Source organism: Pimephales promelas, chromosome 23 (genome assembly GCF_988280905.1).
Source record: "Pimephales promelas chromosome 23, fPimPro1.hap1.1, whole genome shotgun sequence".
Lineage (NCBI taxonomy): Eukaryota > Metazoa > Chordata > Actinopteri > Cypriniformes > Leuciscidae > Pimephales > Pimephales promelas.
Window position 1 is genome coordinate 27,858,678 of NC_142791.1, and position 19,269 is coordinate 27,877,946.

At 35.7% G+C, this 19,269-nt stretch overlaps 1 protein-coding gene across 2 annotated transcripts in view; it reads left to right on the forward strand.

Annotated features, from left to right (window-relative positions):
- Nucleotides 1-19,269, forward strand: part of cplane1 (ciliogenesis and planar polarity effector 1) — a 55,818-nt gene that overhangs the window by 23,936 nt on the left and 12,613 nt on the right. Inside the window, exons 21-41 of one of the 2 annotated variants that reach the window (XM_089126093.1) lie at nt 508-634; nt 708-817; nt 1,847-1,993; nt 2,651-2,776; nt 4,087-4,406; nt 6,355-7,156; nt 7,712-7,827; nt 8,412-8,536; nt 9,118-9,185; nt 10,028-10,086; nt 10,248-10,289; nt 10,370-10,517; nt 10,973-11,257; nt 12,807-13,292; nt 14,312-14,469; nt 15,202-15,286; nt 15,385-15,433; nt 16,178-16,309; nt 16,719-16,790; nt 17,850-17,977; nt 18,088-18,298. In XM_089126093.1, coding sequence (XP_088982219.1) covers nt 508-634; nt 708-817; nt 1,847-1,993; nt 2,651-2,776; nt 4,087-4,406; nt 6,355-7,156; nt 7,712-7,827; nt 8,412-8,536; nt 9,118-9,185; nt 10,028-10,086; nt 10,248-10,289; nt 10,370-10,517; nt 10,973-11,257; nt 12,807-13,292; nt 14,312-14,469; nt 15,202-15,286; nt 15,385-15,433; nt 16,178-16,309; nt 16,719-16,790; nt 17,850-17,977; nt 18,088-18,298 — 3,796 coding nt within the window. The remainder of the gene's footprint in view (nt 1-507; nt 635-707; nt 818-1,846; nt 1,994-2,650; nt 2,777-4,086; nt 4,407-6,354; nt 7,157-7,711; nt 7,828-8,411; nt 8,537-9,117; nt 9,186-10,027; nt 10,087-10,247; nt 10,290-10,369; nt 10,518-10,972; nt 11,258-12,806; nt 13,293-14,311; nt 14,470-15,201; nt 15,287-15,384; nt 15,434-16,177; nt 16,310-16,718; nt 16,791-17,849; nt 17,978-18,087; nt 18,299-19,269) is intronic. The other variant, XM_089126092.1, reaches the window with a different exon arrangement.

Here is a 19,269-nt window from a genome sequence, read left to right on the forward strand (position 1 = left end):
TCTTATTCCTCGGCTGGATCGTGTCGAGCTGCTCTGAAACTCACATCTGGAAAATCCTGGAGTGTGTTCCTCAAAAACCTTCATTTCTTTCCCACTGAAGAAATAAACACATGGACATCTCGGGTGACGTGCGGGAGAATAAATTATAAGGAAATTTTCATTTTAACATGTTTGGATGTTCTTTTAAAGGTAAGTTGCGCTAGACATTTCCTCCCAGTGAAATGGAACAAGGACAAATGTGGGCGGGGCTTGATTGTGTCTGTGGGGAATTGATTGGATGGTTGTGGTTTGCTATTGGTGGATCTCATGTGAGTGACAGATTGCCCCGCCCACATCATCAGAAGTTATTCTGATCCAAGAATGCCAGGAAACTGAATTTTACACAATAATGATGTGCACCAATAAATCATTTATGATAAATACTGCAATATTACATCAAAAATCAAGAATTGTTCGTTTTGATTTCATGGTGATATTAAGAATCCTCTTAATGTTTTTTGTTGGTAGATCCAGAAGAAAGCGTCCGAACCCAAAGCCGAATTGATTCCTGATGGACTGAAAAAATTCACTCATCGTGGGTTCTTCCAATCAGGGCCCAGCAAAGACATGGATGGTGTCACCACGCAAATAATAAGTATGTTTAATTTAATTAACTATCAGATCTTTAAGCGAGTAGTGTCCATTTGAAGTTTTGTGCCTTTGTTCAGCATGTTTCCGTGAGTTGTGTGCGCTTTGCTGGATGCTCCATGTGAGGGATCAGCTGACTATTACCTGTCGAAGGTACCAGACTGCAAGAAAACGGGAGAAAGACACTCAGGTGCGTTTAAAGAAAACGGTAACACTACATTAGTTAACATGAACTAAGAATGAACAAGTTAATATTAATTTCAACATTTACTAATTCATTTTTAAAATCTAAAGCCGGGTACACGCTGTGCTTTACGATTGTTGCTTGTCAGACTGTACAAACATGTAAGTCATGTTAAAAACGGACGCACGCAAGAGAACTTGCCCAGAGTTTTACATCATCAATCAATGACACATCAATTCGGTGATGTGAGCTACATTAGGAAGCGAGCTAAAAATTACATGCGGGATTGAAACGGTGGCTACAAAGAAATCTCTAACGTCTATTTTGGTCATGGCTTGTCTTGAAAAACGAAGACAATTTGAAGGTTGTCGTAGGAGAACTCACTGCAGGACTGAGAGCCAAATCTTCTGACCCTGCCAGAGTTTCATCTGAGGTCAAATTCGATCGTAACGGTCATAAATCGGCAGTCGGTGGCGATTAATCGAAGAGATTTTAGCATAGGATCGGAAAAATCTTTTAGGATTCACAAAATTTGGCCAAAATCGCACAGTGTGCACCCGGCTTAAAGCGTTAGTTCACCCCAAAATGTAAACTCTGTCAGTAATGACTCATGTTGTTCAACCCCGTGAGACTTTCGTTCATCTTCAGAACACAAATGAAGATATTTCTGATGAAATCTGAGAGCTGGATCACTCCTCCATAGGCTTCTAACTTAAGGGATTGAAACTTGCCAGCCCAGAAAAGTTATTAAAGACATCGTTAAAATATTCTGAGTGACGACAGCGGCTCAACCTTCAGTTTATCAAGCAACGAGAATACATTCTGTGCACAAAAAACACACCAAAATAACGACTTTATTCAACTCTTCATTTCTTTCGCTGTGGAAAACATGAGGGTGAGTAATTACTGACAGAATTTTAATTTTTTTGGGTGAACTATCCCTTTAAGGATGTATTTGTGAGCTAATATGAACAAACAATGAACAGCAGAATGTTGCAAAGATGTGAGATGTCGGTCCATGTGTTTGTGTGTCAGGTCAGTGACGCGAGTGTGTCAGATGTGTGTGTTGAGGCTCTGTGCTGGGCTCGCCGACTCCTGCCGTTCTGCCGGTTCATGAACGCAGAGGAAGCCCTGCAGGACTTAGTGCTCAGCCTGCTGTCCGAACTGCCACCCAGTCATGTGGTAATAACATTCATCACTAATCTAAACTCATTCAGGATACCTAAGGCTTGTCAAGTAAATCAAATAATGTCTTTTTGTGACAAAAATAAAGGTTGCCAACTAACTTTACATGTTTGTAATTTTTTGGACATGTACCGTTGTAATGTTTGGTATTCTTTGGGAGTTAGTTAGGACCTTAATTGAACCAGGATAAAATAAAGGTAACGAACTAACTTGTTAGCAGTTTTTTGGACATGCACCATTGTATTTGTTGCTATCTTAGTATTTTTGGGGAGTTAGTTGGTCACCTTTTACCAGTTTAAAAATATAGATAACTAACTAACATGTTAGAACTTTTTGTGCATGAATCATTATAATGTCTTAGAATTTCAAAGTAGTTAAATAAATGTTACAAACTAAGTCCCAAAGAATACTATTTCACTATTATGTGGGAGTTGGTTAGTAATCCTTATACACTTTATAAATTTAACCTAGTGAAATAAAGGCTACTAACTAACTCTCAGACAGTATTAAGACTTTATGTGTCCAAACAACAATTGTAGTAAATATGTGAATAACTGTATCTGATACATCACTGTACCGTCACAGTACTTTAGCGCATCACTCTCCTGGTGACTCACAGTGACTCAAAACTCGGGTGTAATTTCTGATGTTCAGACAGCAGAAACTCTAGCGAGAGTGTTTCCTGACGAGAGCGAGTCTGTTCGCGTGCCGCTGCGGGAGAAGTACACGTCACTGGTGCAGAGACTGAGGCCCGTGGTGGTGCCAGACACCTCGACACCAGGCAAGAGATGCTTTAAAAGGAGTAGTTCACTTTAAAATGAAAATTAGCCCAGTGCATCCATTCATGATAAAAGTGCATCTATCCATCATAAAAGTGTATATATCATCATAAAAGTTCATCTATCCATCATAAGTGCATCTATCCATGATAAAAGTGCATCTGTCCATCATAAAAGTGCATCTGTCCATCATAAAAGAGCATCTATCCATCATAAAAGTGCATCTATCCATCATAAAAGTGCATCTATCATCATAAAAGTGCATCTATCCATCATAAAAGTGCCTCTGTCCATCATAAAAGTGCATCTATCCATCATAAAAGTGCATCTATCCATCATAAAAGTGCATCTGTCCATCATAAAAGTGCATCTATCCATCATAAAAGTCCATCTATCCATCATAAAAGTGCATCTGTCAATCATAAAAGTGCATCTGTCCATGATAAAAGTGCATCTGTCCATCATAAAAGTGCATCTGTCCATCATAAAAGTGCATCTATCCATCATAAAAGTGCATCTATCCATCATAAAAGTGCATCTATCCATCATAAAAGTGCATCTGTCCATCATAAAAGAGCATCTGTCCATCATAAAAGTGCCTCTGTCCATCATAAAAGTGCATCTATCCATCATAAAAGTGCATCTATCCATCATAAAAGTGCATCTGTCCATCATAAAAGTGCATCTGTCCATCATAAAAGTGCATCTGTCCATCATAAAAGTGCATCTGTCCATCATAAAAGAGCATCTATCCATCATAAAAGTGCATCTATCCATCATAAAAGTGCATCTATCATCATAAAAGTGCATCTATCCATCATAAAAGTGCCTCTGTCCATCATAAAAGTGCATCTATCCATCATAAAAGTGCATCTATCCATCATAAAAGTGCATCTGTCCATCATAAAAGTTCATCTATCCATCATAAAAGTCCATCTATCCATCATAAAAGTGCATCTGTCAATCATAAAAGTGCATCTGTCCATGATAAAAGTGCATCTATTCATGATAAAAGTGCATCTATCCATCATAAAAGTGCATCTGTCCATCATATAAGTGTGTAAGTTGCGCTTTATCCACAAGTAGACTGCGTTTGGCCGGAAGCTAACTCCGATTGTATTGGTCTGAAGGAATAAAGTCATATACACCTAGGATGGCTTGAGGGGGAGTAAATCATGGGCTAATTTTCATTTTAAAGTAAACTACTCCTTTGACCAATAGCTCACCCAAAATGATGATTCTTTGCTTTGTATATAAAGCAGAGCATCTGTTCAGCGCTTCAACCCCTAACCAGATGTGCTCGTGTCCACCGTTGTGCCTCCAGGAACTGAGAGGGGAGATGAGGGCGATACCATGATGATTCTGATCCAGGATCAGCTTCGGCAGCGACGCCGGGAGCTTCGGCGCCTGGAAAAGTATCTGGGAGCAGCGGAGCCGTACTTGTGGGAGAGAGAGGAGGAGGAGGACAGGGGAGCTGCCGCCTCCATACTGAGGAGACTCTCTCTCGGGACCAGTTTGAGTGACAGCACCCTGACCGACGGCGGACGCCCCCTGGTGTACAGTGAAGGAGACACGGCTGAGACACTGTCAGAGACTCTTCCCCCAGAGCCGCAGACCCAATCTGCACACAGGTAATCCTGCTGGCGTACTGTGCTCTACGAGCTGCATGATGCACTGAAATAAAGCCGTGATATGGCTTAGTGTGAATATCTAATCTAATCTAATAGACTGTATTTAACCACGCCCCTTTTCAGCGCAATAAAAGCTTGATTTGTTTAACTTTTGACTGTATATATATAGTAGTGGTGTGGAAACTGATTTAAAAACATAACTTTAAAACAAAAATGTTTCCTTACATTTTTTTTTATATATATATATATATATATATATTAGGGCTGTGCAAAAATTAATTGCGATTAATCGGAGATATATATATTTAAGAAAATGTGTGTGTGTTATTCATATATAAAATAATTATATTTATATAATTTATATTATGTATTTATATATATATATATATATATATATATATATATATATATATATATATTGATACAGAATTTAAACGCAAATAATTCTTAAATATATACATGCATGCATAGGTATTTATATATAAAAAATAATTATATACAGCACACACAAATATATTATGTAAACAGACTTTTATTTTGGATGCGATTAATCGCAATGAATTTTTGCACAGCCCTAATACATACATATATATATATATATATATATATATATATACTGTATATATTATACAAATTATACAGTATATATGTATGTGTGTGTGTGCGTGTTTATACACTCAGACAGACATATACTATGTACTTACACTATAAAGGTTTTAAATCATTTAATGTTTTTATAAGAAGTCTCTTCTGCTCACCAATGTTGCATTTTTTTTAAACAAAAAAACAAAACAACAGTAATATTGTGAAATATTATGACAATTTAAAATGATTGTTTTATATTTTTAATATATATTAAAATGTCATTTATTCCTCTGAAAAAAGCTGTATTTTCAGCATCATTACTCCAGTCTTCAGAGTCACATGATCCTTCAGAAATCACTCTAATATGAGGATCTGATGATCAAAAAACATTCATTATTACTTTCAATGTTGAAATCAGTTGTGCATTTTCCCCCCAAAATTCTATGATGAATAGAAAGTTCAAAAGAACAGCATTTATTTAAAATAGCATCTTTTCTAACATTATAAATGTCTTTACTGTCACTTTTGATCAATCCTTGATGAATAGAAGTATTGATTTCTTTTTTTCCCCAAAAAAAATTAAATAAAAATTCTTACTGACCCCAAACTTTTTAAAGGGTAGTGTTTAATGTTACAAAAGCTTTGCATTTCAGATAAAAGCTGTTCTTTTCATCAAAGAATCCTGAAATAAAAATGTAAAAAACAGTTTTCAACATTGATAATAATCATAAATGTTTCTTGAGCAGCAAATCATCATATTAGAGTGATTTCTGAAGGATCATGTGACTCTGAAGACTGGAGTAAATTCAGCTTTGATCACAGGAATAAATTACACATTACTATATATATTCACAAAGAAAACAGACGTTTTAAATTGTAATAATATTTTGCAATATTAATGTTTTTTTTTTTTGTATTTTTTAATCATATAAATGCAGCCTTGGGGAGAAGAATAGACTTCTTTTCAAAACATTAAAAATCTTACCGATCTAAAACTTTTGGCCGGTAGTGTATATGTGTGTATATATATATATATATAAACGCATATATTATGTAAAAAAAAAAAAAAACATTTGTTAGTTGTGATTAATCAATGTGACAGCACTAATATATAGTAATTTTACAGTTGTCCTATAACATAAAATAATTTTTTATTAAAAACTACATTTTTATATTACAATACTGTAGTATAATTTCAATATATTTCTTGTTTTCTAATACTATTCACAATAAAACCATAATTTATTACTTTATAGTCATGTGGAATTGGCCAAAATATTTTTTATTTTCTGTGAAGATGCAATACATTTTACATTTAGCAATGAAAGTGCTGAAAGTGTCCCTCTTTCGGTGTGTTTTTTAGCTCTAAGACGGCACAGTTTCATGATGCACCTGAGAAATCAAAACAACCCAAAGAACCAGAGTCGAGCCGTGTGGGTTCTTCAGTGCCGACAGTGGGAACCTGGGAGTTTGAGTTGGAGGATGACGAGTACATGCTCTTCCTCGATTTGTTTCTCAGTTATGTTCTGGGAAAGGACAGATTAGACGCCGAGGAGTCCGAGCTTCCTTTACTGAGTAGTTTCTCACAACGTTTCCATGCTAGAGAGCTGCACTCGGTGACCTTTGACATGTTGACGTCTCTCAAGCGCCGTCAGAAGGATGGACGTACTCGAGGTGCACGTTTGCCCCTGTTTCGTGCCGGTCACTGTTTCCAGAGTCTCCCGGTCACTCCCGAACCCTCACCGGTTCAGGACACTCACGAGACCACGAATGCCACGTCTCCATGGACTCTTCCTGGAATCCAATCCAGGGAGCATCATGGTCTTTTCAGCCGCCGGCGACACCACACGTCGGTATCCAGAGTGAATCGGGCCGGGTCAGGATTCAGGATCCTCTCTCCGGATGAACTGGCCGTTCAGATGCAGTTGGACTCCTCGATGGAGATCCGCTTTCCTCGACTGGCTCGGTCACTCGAGTGGATGATGCGCTGGGCCGACAGGCGGGTTCTGCTCTCTCAGCCAATGGGAAAGAGGTCAGAGGGAAGTGATGCGGTGGTCATCAGGGTCAAAGGCTCGACCCCTGCGCTTCTGTGTGCACTGGAGCTGCTCGGGGAGAGATACAGCGCCGCCCTTCTGGGAGAAAACACACATCACTCCCATAATGAGGTAAGGAGTAGTGCTTCAGATCCAACCGTTTATTCCATATTCTTCATAACAGATGCTGTCATCTAAAGTCAATCAAACAAAAAATTATTATTATTTTTTTTTTATCAGTTCTGCCTAGAAGTTACATTAAGCATGCAATGGGAGTTGTTTCAATATTTTTTTTATTTTATAAAACAAATGGATCTTCGAGGATGGAACTACATAATTCATGAGATATTGGTAGAAATGACAATATACAAAATTCATATAAAAATAAATAAATGTATATATACACACACACACACACACACACACAAAATATTATATTTTATGTTATATAATACATTATTTTAGACATTATATCTATTTTTTAATTAAAATCTGTAACATTTAAACAATGAGAGAGTAGTAAACTTTACTCTGATCTTATATACGATTTGTTTTCTATTTTTGTTTATTGACATTAATTGACATTTGACTTTTATATATTGTAAAATTGTAATGATGAAATGAAATGTGTATTGTGAAAAGTGATATACAAATAAATGTGAAATGAATTGAACTCTCTTGTGAAAGCTGTTCCATCAGAGGGCGGGGCCTGAGGCTCCAGTGCTGCGGCCAATCACAGGCTGGGGGAGGGACCGAGACAGCAGTGTGGACACGCCCATCACTCTCCACACACACAGCCATGAGTGAGTCCACTGCACACATCTGATCAAAACATGACTGATGATAATAAACCATGCCAATGTTTTACTGATACAAAGGACTCATTAATTAATTTATAGCAATATTTATTTAATTTATATTTATTTATTTATCAATTCTAAAATAAAAATATATACAGGATATACTATACATATATGCTGTATATGTAAAATTGATATATACATTTATATTTATATATAATTATTAATAAGACTTAAATATAGTAAATATAATTTTATATTAATTCGATTTATATTATTATAGATACAATTATTATATTATCATTATATTAAATTATATTATCATCCGTCCGTGTATTTCTTTTTTATATTGTCATCTGTCAGTTTTTTTTGTTTGTTATTTCTTTGAATGATGTAGTGAAAAAAAGTGACAAATTGTCTCATAAAGTATTTGAGCTTATTCGTTTTGATTCTGTTAAATGTGTCCAGACAATCAAGTCAAAGCTTTTAAAGATGTTGCAGGTCAGAAGTAATTATGAACAACGAGTTAAAGAATTAACAAATAAAAAAGCTTGCTTTTACCGATGTTGTGTGATGTTTGATCCCAGTGTGTGTGAGCCAGAGGATGTGGTGGATCAAACAGACGATCAGCTGTCTGAACATGAAGACACGATGACCTCTGATCTACAGAATAACCTCACTGAGATCAGACAAACCACTGAGGCTGGAGACGGTCAGATCTCTGTACTACACATCACAAACTTTTACATGACTTTATTTAGGTTTCCGTTTTAGAAAACATTTAATTTAATATTGTCTAATTTAAAGGTGGGGTAAGTGGTATTTAAAATATAGAGGGAGATTTGAAGAAAGACTGCTGAAATAGCGATGAGACGATACAAAAGAGAAAGAAAGGCTCAGGAGAAATCACTGGAAAATAAAAGGTTATGTTTGGGCAAGAGCTTTGGGACCCGTGTTAATATTAGAGACGCTTTGATTCGGGTCCACACTAACCCTAACCTGCACTGAGTAACACTGAGTATTATATGAGTAACACTGGGCAACACTGGGTAACATGAGATTAACACTGGGCAACATGAGTAACACTTGATAACGTGAGTAACACCAAGTAACACTGGATAACGCAAGTAACACTGGGTAACATGTGAGGAACTTGAGTAACACTGGCGAATAAAATAATTTGGTCAAAGTATTATTTTGAAATTATTCATTTTATACTGATCACTATTAATGTTGTTACTGAATCATTATAACTGTATTATCAATTGTTGTTCACTGTTGTTTGGTTTACAGTTGATAGCAGTGCTGATGATGTCACCGAGGCATCATGGGCCAATCAGAGCAGAGCTCACAGAGATCAGGTGATTGTGTGCTGTAACACTGGGCAACATTTTTGTCTGTCAATAATAGTTATAAATTTACTAATATTTATTTATCAGTATAATTTATATATTTTTTTCATCTGTCAATATAAATATGTATTCTTTGATTGATTAATTTTGTTATCAATTAATAAAAATGTATAATTAATAAATATCTAGCATAAATACTGATTTATTAATCAGTATAATTTTTATATATATATTTATTTATCAATATCAATTATATTTTATTAGATGCAAATAATCAAATAAAATAATCATTATCTTTTATTGAATAATACATCCATTTATGTATCGTAGATAATAATTTGTTATTAAAATAAATTATCTGTCAATATCAATAATATTTATTCATTTATTCATATTTATTTATCAGTATAATTTATATGTATTTATTGATAAATATCAATTATATTTTATTAGATATAAAATAATCATTATCTTTTATTAATCAATACATCCATTTATGTATCAGTAATGTATAATTAAAATATATTATCTATCAATATCAATAACATTTATTAATCAATAAATCAATTTATTTATCTATCATTTTATAATAATTTATCATTAAAATATATATCAATTTCAATATCAATAATATTTATTAATTAAAAAAGTTATTTATTGATCATTATTAATTTACACTTAATATAGATGTTTAATAATTATCTATGTATTAATACAATTTAGTAAATTATTAATAATATTTACTTATTTCATTTATTTAAGTTGATTGTTGATCATAAGCATGGAAATGTGCAGTTAGTTCAGTAGGTCCAGATCTGTGTGTAAAACTAGTTCTCCTGATGTTCCCACAGACCATCACACTGGCTGATCTTGAGTGTCCCGACACACCCCAACATTCACTACATTCACAGTGAGTCTGCACATATCAACTTTAACCTTTGACACATGCCTGATGATTTCAGTTATTAATCACAGGCAATCACAATTGTTTCTGTTGCTATGCTGACGACAAACAAAGCTCAAACACTCATACCTTCGTGTGTTTAATATCAGCTTATGTTTGCGTTTCAGATCTCACGTAGAGGGAAATCACGTCTCCTGTGGAACACACAGGTAAAGATAACCTAATCTCACTGTCATGAAGGAGGATTTGAGAGATTCTCTCTGTTATCTCACCTGTGTTGTTCTTCCAGACCTGAGGTTTCTGCATCCGTCAGTGTTCAGCATGTAAACGAACCGACGGACACACATATCAGAGGTCATCCTCCTCACAGCGAAGCCCAAACACCACCAGACCCTGTCAGACAGCTGATCCACGACGAGTTATTCAGGCTAGTGCAGGTGCGTTTCAGCTTCAAGACTTGCCCTGTCAATCAAATGCTGGAAAACCTCGGCTTGGACACCACGGCTGCGTCTGAAATCGCCCCACATACCCTTAAATAGGGCGCTATTTAAAGGGACAGTCATTTGTACCGGTGTTCAAAACCATAGTGAACGCATTCAATCACACAACGCACTGCAATAACTGATATATGCTCAATGGCTTGAGAATACCCATAATGCACTGCACTAAAAAAAAAGTCTCGAGATCGGACTCAAGTACTACAGCATTACTTAAAGCTCTCTTGACGTTTTCGTTACCACATCAAAAACTACTAGCCTAACATATAAAGTTCAAACATTATTAAAAACAAGTGAACATTTAGTAATAAAATAAGAACAAACACACAAATTGCAAGCAGAGATGAATACTAAATAACAAAGTTACAAAGTCTAACAGTTCCCTTGTGTTTCAGCTGCAGCAGATCAACTTCATGAGCCTCATGCAGGTCGTCGGCGCGTCCTTCGGAAACCTGCCGCTGTCTCAACCCAGCATGCACCAGTCTAATGTGAATGTGCCTCAGACCACTGCCATACCGCCTCAGCACATCTCTCCTACCCATAATGCCCAGCACACTACATGTGATGATACCAACCTCCCAACACGAGCTACCAGGCCTGAGAGGGTTAATCATGACCAACATCCTGTGAACGTGAATTCTGGCTCGGCTCTGAATCCAAATGTTACCCTCAAAACTCGGGTAATATTGGTAATTATATGTATCATTTACACTATCAGTCAACGGTCATGTAGACTGGGTTCAGTAGGATATTTATGCTTTTAGAAAAATTATATTTTTATTCAGCAAGGATGCATTAAACTGATCAAAAGTGACAGAGAACGACTGTGTCAAAATATTCTATTTCTAATAAATGTTGTTATTTTGAACCACCAAAGAATCCTGAAAAATAAAATAGATCAGTTTCCATAGAAATATGAAGCAGCGCGACTGTTTTCAACACTGATAATAATCATAAATGTTTCTTGATCATCAGATCCTCATATTAGAGTGATTTCTGAAGGATCACTGAAGACTGTGCTGAACATTCAGGAATAAATTACACTTTACTAGATATTCACATTGGAATTATATTTCACTGTTTTTACTGTATTTTTGAGCAAATAAATGCAGCCTTGGTGAGCAGAAGATTAAAAAAAAATCTTACTAACCTCACATTTTTTAACAGTTTTTTTTAATGCTATAAAATATATATATACAAATTTCACAAAATTATAATTTTAAATCATAAATCTTAATTTTTGTTAAATTGTATGTTTCATGAGTTCAGTAATTAGACATGCTTTTTGTTTACTAAAATATCATATAAACATTAAAATGGAGTCATAAATAAATAAATAAATAATACAGAATTTGGGAAAAAATAAAATGGATTTGATTGGGGCCTCAGCTAGCGTGGTACTCTTAAAGCCCATTCACACCAAGAACAATAACTATAAAGATAACTATAATAGTAACCATATTGGATGAATGATTACCAGTGTTGGGTGTAACTAATTACTAAGTAATTAGTTACTGTAATTTAATGACTTTTCCCTTGAAAATGTAAAGTAAGGGATTACTCTTCATTTATCTGTAATTTAATTACAGTTACTTCTGATGTAATTGAGGTAAGTACTGTGTATAGATCAATCCGATCTCACAGCGTACATTCGTATGCATTTTATAAGGTGTCTAAATCGTACGACCGCACTCGTACAAATTTGTATGAATTATTGTAAAATAATAAGAGATCAGACATAAAACAATAGTGGGTTTAACATCAAAATGTATTGTCTGATGCTAAAAAGTATGTTTTTATAATGTAACCTTCTCCACCTTGGTCAGTTTAAGGATAATTCATGCAATTTTATAGTATTTGTTTGAAAGAATTAAAACAGATTCATGTCTATCCTTCTATTATTCAGCTGGTTGAGATTGATATGGGATTTTGAAAGTAATTAGTAATTAAAAGTAATTAAATACTTTTTAGAGAGAGTAATTAGTACAGTAATCTAATTACACTGTTGAAGAGGTAATTGGTAACTAGTAATTAATTACTTTTTTAGAGTAACTTACCCAACACTGCCGATTACACTGTTCATTCTCCACATGGACTGCAGGTTTGTCTGGTGCTGGAGCTCTTTAAAGCAGAATGGATTCTGATTGGCTGTCAGTGCTTTTATCGTTCTTTAGCTGGAAAAAATGGTTCAAAATCTTTTTTTTTCTCATGTTCTTGAATCTCTCACAGGAAATTCATCAGTTGACCATTCGCTCAGGCTGGCCAGAGAACGGTCAATCTCCCGGCCGGAGCTTCATCCCGACGTCACACGGGCTTCTCACCACAGCCAATCCTCACTCGGCATTTAATGCTGTTTCTGAACCTCCAAAACCACACGGCCTCAGACTCCTCCAGCTAAACCCATCTCAGAGATCTCCTCCTCTTCCTCCTGTGAAGGATTCCTGGGGTCCCGATCCCTCATCTGTCCCGAGGGCTGAGGATCGTAACCGGACCCGAGCCGAATCACACCGCTATAACACACACACACAGGAATCTCTCCGTCCTCACAGATCTGTTGCTCTTCCTCTTCTGCGGTTTCACCCAGAGACCCAGAGAACTGTGACATTGCCACGTATCCCACAATGCACCTTGCCAAAACCCAGTCTGGGCGTCACAGCCACGGGCCGCTATCCCAGAATTCCGCTTCTGCACAGAGATCCGGATCCACCCGCCGCTGTGAGTTTACATTTAGTTTGTCTTTCTACTTTACTTTTCACCGTGAGCAATAACCACATTTACTCGTCACTTTACTCGTCACTTTACTCGTCCCTTTACTCGTCACTTTACTCACCACTTTACTCATCCCTTTACTCATCACTTTACTCATCGCTTTACTCGTCCCTTTACTCATCGCTTTACTCATTCCTATACTCGTCACTTTACTCATCCCTTTACTCATCCCTTTACTCATCGCTTTACTCATTCCTTTACTCGTCACTTTACTCATCACTTTACTCATCACTTTACTCATCCCTTTACTCATCACTTTACTCATCGCTTTACTCGTCCCTTTACTCATCGCTTTACTCATTCCTTTACTCGTCACTTTACTCATTCCTTTACTCATCGCTTTACTCGTCCCTTTACTCATCACTTTACTCATCCCTTTACTCGTCCCTTTACTCGTCACTTTACTCGTCACTTTACTCATTCCTTTACTCATCACTTTACTCATCCCTTTACTCGTCCCTTTACTCGTCACTTTACTCGTCACTTTACTCATTCCTTTACTCATCGCTTTACTCGTCCCTTTACTCATCACTTTACTCATCCCTTTACTCGTCCCTTTACTCGTCACTTTACTCGTCACTTTACTCATTCCTTTACTCATCGCTTTACTCGTCCCTTTACTCATCACTTTACTCATCCCTTTACTCGTCCCTTTACTCGTCACTTTACTCGTCACTTTACTCATTCCTTTACTCATCGCTTTACTCGTCCCTTTACTCATCACTTTACTCATTCCTTTACTCATCCCTTTACTCGCCCCTTTACTCATCCCTTTACTCATCCCTTTACTCGTCACTTTACTCGTCCCTATACTCATCCCTTTACTCATCACTTTACTCATCCCTTTACTCGCCCCTTTACTCGCCCCTTTACTCGTCCCTTTACTCGTCACTTTACTCGTCACTTTACTCGTCACGTTACTCATGTGGCAGCAGGTGAAGATAATCGGTGTGTTTGTCTTGTAGGATGTGCGGTTGGTCTCAGCTCCTTTACGGACTCCTCGTCTCATCCCACTGGAGGAGCTGTTGAAGTGGACCAACGGCAAACACACCCAACTACAACTCTTAAACACACACCCCGTCCCGGAGAACAAGCTCACGACGACCAGCCCATCCAACAAGAGGTCATTGTGCTGTGTGCCCAAACCTTGGGCTGCGCTTCCATTCAGATGTTCCTATTTGATTCACAAGCTCTCAATTTGATTCACAGACTCTCTGTTCGATTCGCAAGCTCTCGATTCGCAAGTTCTCGATTTGATTCGCAAGCTCTCGATTCGCAAGCTGTTTCTCTTCGCAAGCTCTCGATTCGCAAGTTCTCGATTTGATTCGCAAGCTCTCGATTCGCAAGCTCTCGATTTGATTCACAGACTCTCTATTCGATTCGCAAGCTCTCGATTCGCAAGTTCTCGATTTGATTCGAAGCTCTCGATTCGCAAGTTCTCGATTTGATTCGCAAGCTCTCGATTCGCAAGTTCTCGGTTTGATTCGCAAGCTCTCGATTCGCAAGCTGTTTCTCTTCGCAAGCTCTCGATTCAAAGCTCTCAATTCGATTCGCAAGCTCTCAATTTGATTTTCAAGCTCCCAATTCGATTCAAAGCTCTCTGTTCCATTCGAAAGCTTTCAATTTGATTCGCAAGCTCACAAGTCGATTCGCAAGCTCTCAATCTGATTCGAAAAAAATCAATTCATGGCCTTTGAGAATGGATTTTGAATCGACCACATAAATAAAATAAAAAAACTATTAATGGCAATTTTTTTTTGTGCCCAGCCCTAGTCAAATCATGTGACAAATGATGATTTTTTTTTTGTTGTTGTTGCAGATTTGTGTTTTCTGTCTAATATTATGTCTCATTTAGGCGGAAGAGGAGAGAGGAGAAAAACAAGGAGGGCCGGATTGGAGTCACGTTCAGACCGGAGGACTCCATCATTCCTCCAGATGAGGTACGTGCGTCTCAAAACTGTATTTATGTATTTTTGTTAAACTCTTGCTTTAATAAAGATGTGACCTGGACTGTTTCTCTGTTTGCTCATGTGTGCAGCCTGCAGAAGAAGTGCCCGATCACAGCGACCCACACACCATTCCTTTAGGTGATTTCTTTAGTATTATTTATATACCATTATAGCATTTATTCATATTTTGTATTTATTAGTATAAATGTTTTTTTATTTATTTTAGATTTTTTTGTAATTTTATTACTTTAATTAAAAATTATTTTATTTCAGTCAATTGCCAGGACAACATTTAAGTTTTCATTTGTTTATCTAATATTTATATTTGCAGTTTTACTTTCAGTTTAACTATAATTTTGTGAAGAATATAAAAGAATAATTTTGTGTTTTTGTCATTTTTGTAATTTTTTTGTAATATTTGTTTTTAGTTTTAATTTTTTTTATTAAATTTTTAATTTTAGTAATTGTGCTGTGCATTTTGTCTTTTTCATTTAAAAATATTTTAATACAGTTTTAGTAATTGTGTTTTTGTGTTTTTCTATAATTTTTTTTAATTAAGTCATTTTATTACAGTTTTAGTAATTTTAGTGTTTAGTGTTTTTATCATTTTTAAAAAAAATTTTTATTTAGTTTTAATTAATTTTATTACAGTTTTACTTTTTGTAATTTTATGTGTTTGTCATTTGTAAAACATAGTTTTAATTAATTTTTATTACAGTTTTAGTAATTTAAGTCCTTCAATTTCAACTTTATCAAGACAACATTTTTTATTTTCGTTTTTATGACATAATATCTATATTAAATATTAAGTCCTCCATTGTTGAGATGAAGTCAGTTCTGCTGTAAAGTTCATCGGTCAGTAAATGTGTGTTTGCGCTGCAGGCGTTGAGTGTGAGTCGAGTGGCCTGGCGTTGTTGGATCAGGCGTACGTCACCTCGGCTGAGCTTCATGCGTTCGCCTCCACACAGAAGAGACCGCCTGAGATCCAGGACGCCTGTACAAACACCGACACCGGTATGCGCTCTGATCGCTCATCCGCATATCGCACACTTTAAAGGGGGCATCGGACGCCCATTTTCCACAAGCTGATTTGATGGTTTGGGGTCTTCATGTAAAGTTTGTAACATACTTTGGTTAAAAACCCTTTTACCCCCTGACAGTCCATCAGTGGTCGTGGGCGGAGCTTAGGCATTATGACATCATACTGCTCAGAAAATCCAAACGGCCTGTTTATTGAGAGTGTTTTGGCTTTTTGAGGATTTAAAAAAAGGAGTGAATGGATTTTTTTTTTTTTTCATTTTATGGTGGTTGTGTCCACACACTGCAAAGACACATTTATATGCAAACACAATATAAAAGTGAATTTTGCATCCGATGACCCCTTTAACTTTGCTAATGTAAGTTCTGCTTTGGTTTCCTCCAGAACTGCTTCGCTCCATCACAGATCCAGATGTTTCTGACCAGCCTCAGTCTCCTCCCAGCATGCCGTCTGCTCGTAAGTTCATGACAGGAATGTGATCCTCAGCTCTTTGTTGAATCCACACATGCAGGGTCCAAAATGAGCATTTGAGACACAGCAGATTCAAATCAAATTTGCCTTTTTTATGAAATGATAAATTGCAAAATGATGCTTGGTTTACATTTTTGATCCATGTGATTTTTTATTTTTATTTTTTTACTTGAGCACCATAAGCAAATCTAGTAGGAAAAAATCAACAAAGATGGTCTACTGAAGGAAAAAAAAATCAGTGACAAAAAAACTTGGAAAATATTAGCATTTAGCATTATTGTATGTACTTTTTGTCTGGGAAATTACGCAAAATACTATTTCATGGCAAAAATAGCAAAAACAAATATATCCAGTAAATGTTCATGAACATCATTGGAAGATAAAAAGAATCAGTGGCAGAACATTGTGAAAATAATCCCAAAAATGATTGTGATTTAAATAAATTTGAAACTGCACAATTATCTCAATGATCAGGCAATCAATTCTTTAATTGCAACAGGCCTACTGTATATATATATATATATACCATTATAGTATTTATTAAGATTTTGTATTTATTAAATGGTAAATACATTTTTTTTTACCATTTACCATTTATTAATATTAATATATATTTTAAATGCATATTTAGTTTTGTATAAAAAATGGGGAAAATATAGTATTTAGCATAATTTACCAGATAATTATCATTATTATTATTATATTGGGTGTTTTTCTGGGAAATGCAAAAAGTACAATTTTATAACCAGAAAAAATATATGATAGGAAATGCTCATAAAAAACCATCATTACACACATCTCATCATTATTATTATTTTATATTTTAAATATATATATATATATATATATATATATAATTGCCGTATTGTAGTTTTTTATTATTATTATTATTTTTTTTATACTTTTGTTATGTTTTGTATACAGTATGCATCCGTTTTATGTATGTTGCATGTTATGTCTGTGCCTTCTGAATGGTCTGGAAATAAAGTTGATGATGATGATGATGATGATGATGATGTCATTATTTGTGTACTGCTGTCGCAGCTGAAGGCGGGCTGCTAGATGTGGCTCCAGTTGTTCCTCCAGATGTGTTCTTGAATCTTCGCTTCTCTAAAGATAACTCCTCAGAGCAGCCGGAGACCAGAAGCCTTGCAGAGTCGAACGCAGATCTCGTAGGGGAATGCTGCACTCAAAGACATCAGACCATCATCTCATCAAATAATATTTGACAGTTTGAGGGTTTTTTATGAGTAATTCTCTCTGTGTTGTTCTTGTATTGTAGAATCCTGAGGGCCGGAGGTTTATTAATGTGATCGATCTGACAGACGACTCTCTTCTTCAGAGTCTGCCTTCGTTTTTTCCCCCGTCGTCTGCTGAGCTCCACCTACAAGCAGCTTCTGTCGTAAACCCCGCCTCTTCCCCTAAACCTGCCTTAAACTCCGCCCCCAACAACACTGAGCACTTTACTGAGAATCCGATTGGAGAGATTCCAGGTACACTGTCTTTTAGGGAAGGGATTCCCAAACATTTTTGTCCTCCAAACCCCTTTATTATTTATTTATTTATTTATTTCAAGCAAATAGTGTAACAACAGAAATGATACACAATAATGATAATAATAATGTATAATGTTCACACTTATGCTTGAAATGGAGTGGGGAGAAGTAAAACTTTACTTTGACCTGAAATACAAGTTAATATTTCAATAATAATTAATTCTCTGATGCCAGTTAATGGTCACATGCCATGCAGGTAATCAAATAGGTACTATTGTTGTTGTTTTTTATGCTAATTTTACATTTTTAATGATTTAATTAGAAGCTTTTCATCAACCAAGTTTGGTTAGGGCATAAACCAGACAAATTCGGTTTTGTTTACTATTTAGTAGAGGTGAATGTTTTTCATAAAATACAATACAATGCCTTCAAGGTACAGTATATGCTTTATCAGTTAACACAAATTACATATAAATATATGTTTAAGACAGTTTCGATATAGCAAATAAAACTTATGAAATTAAATTAGCAATAACTAAACACATTGGCAGTCAGAAGTTTATATAGAAGTCTCTTTTACTCACCATGAGGATGCATTTATTTGTTACAAAATGCTGTAAAAATAGTGAAATATTATTGTAATGTAAATCAGCTGTTTTCTATATGAATATCTAGTAAAGTGCAATTTATTCCTGAGATCAAAGCTGAATTTATCATCATTACTCCAGTCTTCAGTGTCACATGATCCTTCTGAAATCATTCAAATCATAAAATGTTATGAAAATTCAGCCTTGCGTTACAGGAATAAATTGCATATAACAAGACATTAGAACAGAAAACATTTGTTTTAACATATAATGATATTTCACGATATTACTTAATTTATGATCAAATAAATGGCTTTTATCCAAAGCGATTTACATTCTTATCAGCTCTTGCTTTCCCTGGGAATCGAACCCATGATCTCA